Here is a 9,042-nt window from a genome sequence, read left to right on the forward strand (position 1 = left end):
CACTGTCATGACTTCGTAATTTCATCAGTGCGTTGGGCCCATGATAGCACAGGGGCAGCATGATAAATAGTGGTTAGGAAAATGCTATTACAGTGCCAGTAACCAGGGCACTTGTCTGTAAGGATTGTGTTCATTCTCCCCATGACCACGTGGGTTTCCTGTGGTTTCCACAGACGCTCCAACGATATGCAGGTTAGTGGGTATAATCGGGTAGCACGGCCCCCTTTAGGCAGAAGGGCCTGTTACCATGAGGTATCTCTAAATTTTAAAAAAATGTTTTTAAAGCATTTCTTCTCCCTATACCTCAGTGCGGAACAGGGTTAACAATGTCTGCAGTGTTCACTGAAGTTTAGATCCTTCCATGCTAAATTGGTGATATTTACTGCATTTTGCATTTTGCCATTCACTGTTATATAAACCAGGTTGTTATCGCACTCTGTTCAGAAAGAGATAACTGGATTTCATTCTGTCTTACAGTGACCAATAAGATAGAGAGGCGTGTGGCTTTAGAAAGACTGTCCACTCTAGTACAGTGCAGGGTAACAACAATTGTTTGTGTATCGCATTGCAGGTTTGCATATGAAATCTGCCCTGTACTGAAGCAGAAAGAATTTTCACTTGATGTGTTACCTTAGCGAGTCAACTGCCGATTCCCCTCCATCTCAGCAAGATGCTACCCAAACTTGCTGAGTTCCTCCAGCATTTTGTGTGTGATGCTCAATATTTCCAGCATCTGCAGAATCTCTTGTGTTTCTGTAATGTTAATGTTATAGGCATTGATTCTATAATCTCCATTTACTACTTGCTAGGTGCCAAGTTTCCCATCAAATGGACAGCACCAGAAGCCATTAACTTTGGATCATTTACAATCAAGTCCGATGTGTGGTCCTTTGGAATCGTTCTCATGGAAACTATCACATATGGCCGAACTCCATATCCAGGTCTGTAGAGATTGTCATCCTTCCACGCTAAGCAGAAATGTAGTTTTGTTGCATGAGCCTTGCCTCACTTCATACCTAACGTGTAATCACTATATCTGTGGAGGTCACTGTGAAATAGATGCATTTAATATTCATACTGCGGTGGTTAAGTCCCCTGACTCAGGTACTTATTTAACATTGGACTAGAGCAGCATCATAGAGAAGTGGTTAGCCCCAATGCTTTACGGTGCAATGACTGTAAGATCAGCGTTCAAGTCCCACTGGTGTCTTTATGGAGCTTGTACGCAATCACATGGGTTTCATTCGGGTGCTCTGCATTACCCACTAGACACTAGAATACTACAGCACAGTACAGGCCCTTCGGCCCTTGATGTTATGCTGACACATATATTCCTTTAAAAAAACGTACTAAACCCACACTACCCCATAACCCTCTATTTTTCTTTCATCCATGTGCCTGTCCAAGAGGCTCTTAAATACTCCTAATGTTTTAGCCTCCACCACCATCCCTGGCAAGTCATTCCAGGCCCCCTCTCCCCCTCTACCCCCTCTGTACCCTTGTCCACATTCCCCCTCCTATCTCCCCTCTCCCCCTCTCTCCCCTCTCTCTCCCCCTCCCCTCTCTCTCCCCTTCCCTACCCCCTCTCCTCATCACCCCTCCCCCTCTCTCCCCCCTCTCTCCCCTCTCTCTCCCTCTCTCTCCACCTTTCTTCCCTCTCTCCCCTTCCCCACCCCCTCTCCTCATCACCCCTCCCCCTCCCCCTCCTTTCCCCCCTCCCCTTTCTCCCCTTCTGTACCCTTGTCCACATTCCACCTCCTATCTCCCCCTCCCCCTCCCCCTCCCCCTCTCTCCCCCTCCCCCCTCCCCTCCCCTCCCCCCTCTCCCCTCCCCCCTCTCCACTTCCCCCTCCCCCTCTCCCCTCCCCCCTCTCCCTCTCCCCTCCCCCCTCCCCCTCTCCCCTTCCCTCTCCCCTTCTCTCCTTCCCTCTCCCCTTCTCTCCCCTTCCCCCTCCCCCTCTCTCCCCCTCTCCCCTCCCCTCTCTCTCCCCTCCCCCTCTATCTCCCCTCCCCCTCTCTCTCCCCTCCCCCTCTCTCTCTCCCCCCCTCTCCCCCCCCTTCTCTCTCCTTGTTTCTTTTCTTTCATCCTGGATGACTTGATCTTCTACACTTTAAATTAACTCTGTGGAAAAACTGCCTCTTGTTAACCCTCAAAGTCAAAGTCAAGTTTATTATCATATTCACAAGTACACATATGCATCACATTAATGCTCCAGTTGTAGGATGAATGCCATGTTGTGTATCGTCTTGTTAACTTACAACTAGTGACTAATAATTGCACTCAATTCACTCAATCTGACTACAGTATTAGTAGCAAACATGCAATTAATTATTTAAAGTCCTCAGAAATGTCTTTCAATCAATTCCTAAATTCATGCTCTAGTTAATAAGTGAGTTGGGGAAATATGCTAAAGTTCGAAAGATGCAGTGAAAGACTACATTAAAGTACAATTAAATAAATTTAAGCACTTAGTTACATTTGCTTTATTTAAAGGAATGTCAAACCCAGATGTGATCCGCTCACTAGAACATGGCTATCGAATGCCACGTCCAGATGTATGCCCTGTAGAGCTGTATGAGATTATGATGAAATGCTGGAAGAACAAAGCAGAAGAACGTCCCACTTTTGAGTATTTGCAGAGCGTTCTTGAAGACTTCTTTACAGCAACAGAGAGCCAGTACCAGCAGCAGCCATAATGAAGTGCCGATATGAACACAATTGGACAATGCAAAAAAAAAGTAACTCAAAACATCCGTTTTAGTTTTGACTCATTAAGATCTGCACTTGCATTTTTGCACCACATCCAAAGAATGAATCATTTTTAACATTATTAACTGTAGTCAATGTGTTTTCAATGTTAAATATTTTCAATGACATTTTTTAATGTGTAGTAACAAATATTCTAAAAAATCTTTTAAAAATCGTCAGTTCTTGGAAGGCTGAACAAAAGGTTTATTTTTGCTGAAATACTGTTTAAAATAATATTGGTACTGTATATTCATTGTCATCACAATTTATTTTTTATTGTGCACTATTTTTATACTGAAGGCAGTACTCCCATGTCAGATTCTTGGCTATAGCCCCTTATGCAACTATATCAATTAGATGTTTCATAAATAGAAAAATAATTGAATTATTTCAGAACCACATAAGGATCTCGTAACATGGAGTGTTTCTTTAACATACATAGTTGTTGTAGTCATCTACACAGTGATTATAGGAAATAACTTAATCTATTTGTAAAAAGCTTGAATCATATATTCCCAAAATCTGTAGAGTATAGAGAGTTGCTTAAAAAATAACAGAAGAATTTGATGATCACAAATATTTTCAAAAAGACCATAAAGACATTAGGAAAAGAATTAGGCTATTTGTCGCATCGAGTCTGCTTGGCCATACAATCACGGCTGATTTATTTTCCCTCTCAACCCTATTCTCCTGCCTTCTCCTCATAACCGTAAATATCCTTACAAATCAAGAACCTATCAATCTCCACTTTGAATATACCCAATGTTTTAAATATTTCCTAACTACCTATACGTATGTCTATCAGCAGATCAACTAACCTGTGGAAGGACAAGAAGAGTTAACAATAAAGATCAAAGAATGTGCATCTGATCATCCGAATGTTTCCAGCATTCTCCTTTTTTTTTTGTTTCAGATTTTCAGCATCTGCAGTATTTTTGATTTTGGTCCATGTTACCATTCTGTTCATCAGCTTTGTGAGACTTACAGAAAAGAATGATTAGCTTTAGACCAAACAATAATAAGACAGAGTAGAATTAGGCCATTTGGCCCATTGAGTCTGTTCCATTATTTTATCATGGCTAATTTATTTTCCCTCTCAACCCAATTCTCCTGCCTTCTCCCTGCAACCTGTAACACCCTTACTAATCAAGAGCCTATCAACCTCTACTTTAAATATGCCCATTGACTTGGCTTCCACAGATTCACACCCTCTGGCTAAAAAGAAATTCTCCTTATTTCTGTTCTAAAAGGTCATCCTTCCATTCTGAGGCTGTGCCCTCTGGTCTCAGACTCTTACATTATTGGCACCATCTTCTCCAAGCCCACTCTATCCAGGCCTTTCAGTATTCAGTAGGTTTCAATGAGATTTCCCCTCATTATTGTAAACTCCAGTGAATACAGGCCCAGAGCCATCAAACACTCCTTGTATGTGAATTCTTACATTCTTGTAAACCTTCTCTGGACACTCTCCAATGGCAGCATATCATTTTATTTTTTTATACATGAAGGTCAAAACTGTTAATATACACCAAATGTGGTCTCCCCAATGCCTTATAAAGCCTCAACATTACATCCTTGCTTTTATATTCTAGTCCTGTTGAATGATCGTTAACATCACATTTGCCTTCCTCACAACTGACTTAACCTGCAAGTTAACCTTTCGGAAATCCTGCACCGGGACTTCCAAATCCTTTTGCACCTCCAATTTCTGAATTCTCTCCTCATTTAGAAAATAGTCTAAGGCTTTATTCCTTCTACCAAAGTACGTGATCATATGCTTCCCTATACTGTATTCCATTTGTCAACTCTCTGCCCATTTTCCAATCCGTTTAGGTCCTTCTGACTTCTGCTTTCTCAACACTATCTATGGTTTTACCTGCCTTGCTCACAAAGCCATAAATTCTGTCATCTGTCATTCTGTAATATATAACATAAATATTTGCAGACCCAAACTGACCATTGCAGAACACCACTCGTCACCAGGAGCCAATCAGAAAAGGCCCCCTTGATTTCCACTCTTTGCCTTCTGCCACTCAGCCAATCTTCTATCCATGTTCGTATCTATTCTGTAATACCATGGGATCTTACCTTGTTAAGCAGCCTCAAGTATGACACCTCATCAGAGGCTTTCTGAAAATCTAAGTAAACAATGTCTACTTATTCTTCTTTGTCTATCCAGCTTGTTACTTCCTCAAGAATTCCAACAGATTTTTCAGGCAAGATTTTCCCTTAAGGAAAGCATGCTGAATTTGTATCATATTATCATGCGGCACCAAGTGCATCCTTAATAATAGACTCCAACTATCTTGCCAACCAATAAATTTAGGCTAACTGGCCTATAATTTCCTGTCTTTTGCCTCTCTCCTTTCTTAAATAGTGCAGTGACACTTGCAAATTTCCAGTCTTCCAGAGCTCTTCCAGAAGTGATTCTTGAAAGATCTTTAATAATGCCTCTACAATCTCTTCATCTAAATCTTTCAGAACCTTGGGGTGTAGTCCATCTGGTCCACGTAACCTATTTATCTTAGACCGTTCAGCTTCCCAAGCATCTTCTCCTCAGTATCAGCAACTATGCTCACTTCTAATCCCTAACATACTCAAATTTATGGCATACTGTTGGTGTCTTCCTCAGTGAATACTGACACAAAATACACATTCACTCATCCATCATTTCTTTGTTCCCCATTAGTACCTCTCCGGCATCATTTTCTAGCAGTTGATATCCAGTCTTGCCTCTCTTCTACTATTTATATATCTGAAAAGACTTTTCAGATTCTCTTGAACATTATTGGATAGCTTATCTTGATATTCATTTTTTTCTCCTTCCTTTTTTAGTTGTCTTCTGCTGGTATTTAAAAGCTTCACAATCCTCTAGCTTCCCACTAATTTTTGCTATATTGTATGCTATTTTTGCTGTCTTTGACTTGCCTCATCAGACATGATTGCCTTGTGCTCCCTTTAGAATGCTTCATTTTCCTTGGGATGAAATGTTCATGCGTCTTCTGAATTATTCCCTGAAACTCCAGCCATGGCTACTCTACCATCATTCCTGCTACTGTCCCTTTCCAATCAACCTTGGCCAGCTCATCTCTTATGCCTCTGTAGTTGCCTTTGCTCAACTGTGATACTGATATATACAATTTTAGCTTCTCCCTCTCAAACTACAGGGTGAATTTTACCATATTATGATCATAATATGGATTCCTAAGGATTCCTTTGCCTTAAGGTCCTTAATCAACTCTGGTACATTATACAACACCCAATCCAGAGTTGCCTTTTCCCAAATGGGCTAGACCACAGGCTGCTCGAAAAAGCCATCTCATAGGCATTCTACAATTTCCTTCACTTGCGGTCCAATACCAACCTGATTTTCCCAATCACCCTGCATATTGAAATCCCCTGATACCATTGTAACCTTACCCTTTTTACATGCCTTTTCTATCTCCCATTTTAATTTATACATCACATCCTGGCTACTATTTGGAGGCCTGTAATAACTCCCAGCAGGGTCTTTTTACCCTTGCAGTTTCTTAAGTCTACCGACAAGAATTCTACATCTTCCGATCGTATGTCACTTCTTTCCAGAGAATATTTCATTTTATACCAACAGAGCCATGCCACCCCCTCTAACTACCTGCCTGTCTTTTCAATGTGATATTTATCCTTGGATATTTTGCTTCCAGCTGTGTTCTTCCTTCAACCACTAATCTGTGAAATCCACAGTCAGACTTAACAATTTCTAGCTGTGGTACAAGCTTATCATCTTTATTTTGTGTACTGTGTGCATTTGTTTTTGACATTTTCATTCCAGTAATCACCTCACTTCTTCTCAATTTTGTTTCTATGATACCTAAAGATAAAATCTTATCCTTTTCTAAAATCTCTCTTATTCTTTATACTAGAGTCTTTAGTAGCCTCTGCTGCACTCTTTCCCTTTTACTTTATCCATACTTCTCCAAGCTATTGAACCCATCTCCTACTAATTAGCTTAAAGCCCAATCTACAGCTCAGTTACGTGATTCACCAGGACCCTGGTTTCAGAATGGTTCAAATGGAGCCTGTCCCATCAGAACAACTCCCTTCTTGAGGGAGCTATTCCAATGGGACTGGCTCCACCTGAATCCCCAATAAGGTTATGACAACTAATGGAATATCTGCCAATTCCTCTTGCGTGAAGTTAACAATGTTAAGAAGGTAAGCTCAGGTAAATTCAGAATACTGAGCACTGAACTGTTCAGCAACCAATTTCTGAAAAATTGATGCTCTTAGCCCAAAGCTAAGGGGGCCCCAGGTCCAAACTAAATGCAAAATGTGCAGTTTAAAGTGTGAAATACTGGAAAAACATTAATTTTTCAGCAACGGGAACTGTACCACGAACAAGTGAGCTGCAGGATTTTCTCACAAACAAGAGAAAATCTGAAGTTGCTGGAAATCTGAGCAACACACACAAAATGCCGGAGGAACACAGCAAGCCAGGCAGCATCTATGCAGAAAAGTACCCTTCTGCTGAAAGGTTTCGGCCTGAAATGTCGACTGTACTTTTTTCCCATAGATGCTGCCTGGCCTGCTGAGTTCCTTGAGCATTTTGTGTGTGTTGCAGGATAGTCCAGCAGGATTGCCTTTGAAGCAGAAGGACTGTTCCGGAAATTGGGCAGCTTGACACAGAAAGAGATTGCTACTGAAGCCAAACCAGTGAAGTAATTCCAATCTATAATGGTTTTTTTTTAAAGAGCTTGAGTTTTATTGGCCTCTTTTATTGTTAGAATATATTTGTTTCTAAGTTTTTTTTAATCAGGTGTGTATGTTTTGGGAATAATTTATAGCAATGAATGTACTAGGTGTCATCTGAGTGCATCGTAGCTTTGTTTAATATGGATTAGAGTATGCACATGCTTTAAGGTTTATAAACTGCATTCATTTTTCACATGGCTTGAAAGCATGAAATTATAATTCCAAAAATACATAATGTATATTTCAATGAAGGCTTGAAGTGTGAAATAAAGTGCCTTAATCCCAATGTTACTTGTTCGGAAATTTAACAAATCAAAAATGTGGAATAAATGGTGATTCTATGTACTGAAGTGTACAAATTTACATCTGATCTTTATAAACATTTTCATAGTCGCCTTCATTTTTAGAGTGGACTTATCAGCAATATTTTCTTGTTTGAACTTTTAAGTTTACCCTTCCATCAGCAAATACAATGGCCATCAATCCCAACAAAAAACAAAAGGGAATCCAGGCTTGTATTTCCCCATTTTCCCGGGAAACTCATTGTAAGACCATAAGACTGTAACATATATGAGCACAATTAGGCCATTTGGCTCTTTGAGTCTGTTCCACTGTTTCAGCAAGGCTGATCCATTTCTCTCTCAGCCCCAATCTCCTGCATTCTCCCCAAAACCTTTCATGCTCTAACTAATCAAGAATATATCAACTTCTGTTTTAAATATACACAATGACTTGGCCTCCACAGTGCCTGTATCAATGAATTCCAAAGATTCACCACACTCTGGCTTAAGAAATTCCTCCTCATCTCCATACTAAGTTGATGTCCCTCTGTGTCCTCTGGTCCTAAACTCCCCTAGCATAGGAAACATTCTCTCCACATCCACACTCGATAGGATTCAATGAGATCACCCCTCATTCTTCTAAGTTCCAGTGAGTACAGGCCTAGAGCAATCAAACTCTCCACATATAATAAGCCTTTTGATCCCGAAATCATTTTTGTGAACTTTCTTTGAACCTCTTTCCAATGTCAGCATATCTTTTCTTAAATAAGGGGCCCAAAACTGCTCACAATACTCCAAGTGTGGCCTCACCAGTGCCTTATAAAGCCTCAACATTACACACTTTTACAGTCTAGTCTTCTCAAAATGAATGCTAACTTTGTATGTGTCTTCTTCAACTCTGACTCAACCTGCAAATGAACCTTTAGGGAATCCTGCACAAGGATTCCTAAGTCCCTTTGCACCTCAGAATTTTGAATTTTCTCTCTATTTAGAAAATAGTCTATGCTTTCATTTTTTCTACCAAAGTGCATGACCATACACTTCCCCACACCTTATTCTATCTGCCACTTATTTGCTCATTCTCCTCATCTGTCCAAGTCTTTCCGTGGCCACTCTACTTTCTCAAAGCTACCTGCCCCTCCAACCATCTTCGTATCATCTGCAAACTTGGCCACAAAGCCATTAATTCTATCACTCAAATCATTGAAATATAGTGTAAAAAGAAGCGGTCCCAAAACAGATCCCCATGGAACACCACTGGTCACTGGCAGCCAACTAGAAG

General features: G+C 40.7%; 1 protein-coding gene across 3 annotated transcripts in view; it reads left to right on the forward strand.

Moving 5' to 3' along the window:
• LOC140186844 (tyrosine-protein kinase HCK-like) overlaps positions 1 to 7,765 on the forward strand; it is a 147,830-nt gene extending 140,065 nt beyond the window's left edge. The window contains exons 12-14 of one of the 3 annotated variants that reach the window (XM_072241509.1): positions 810 to 941; positions 2,494 to 2,738; positions 3,554 to 7,765. In XM_072241509.1, the coding sequence (XP_072097610.1) occupies positions 810 to 941; positions 2,494 to 2,696 (335 nt within the window). In that variant the 3' untranslated portion in view covers positions 2,697 to 2,738; positions 3,554 to 7,765. Of the gene's footprint in view, positions 1 to 809; positions 942 to 2,493 lie in introns of all 3 variants that reach the window. The other 2 variants (XM_072241517.1, XM_072241500.1) reach the window with 2 other exon arrangements.
• Positions 7,766 to 9,042: the final 1,277 nt, after the last annotated feature.

The sequence above is a fragment of the Mobula birostris genome, chromosome 2, assembly GCF_030028105.1.
Source record: "Mobula birostris isolate sMobBir1 chromosome 2, sMobBir1.hap1, whole genome shotgun sequence".
NCBI lineage: Eukaryota > Metazoa > Chordata > Chondrichthyes > Myliobatiformes > Myliobatidae > Mobula > Mobula birostris.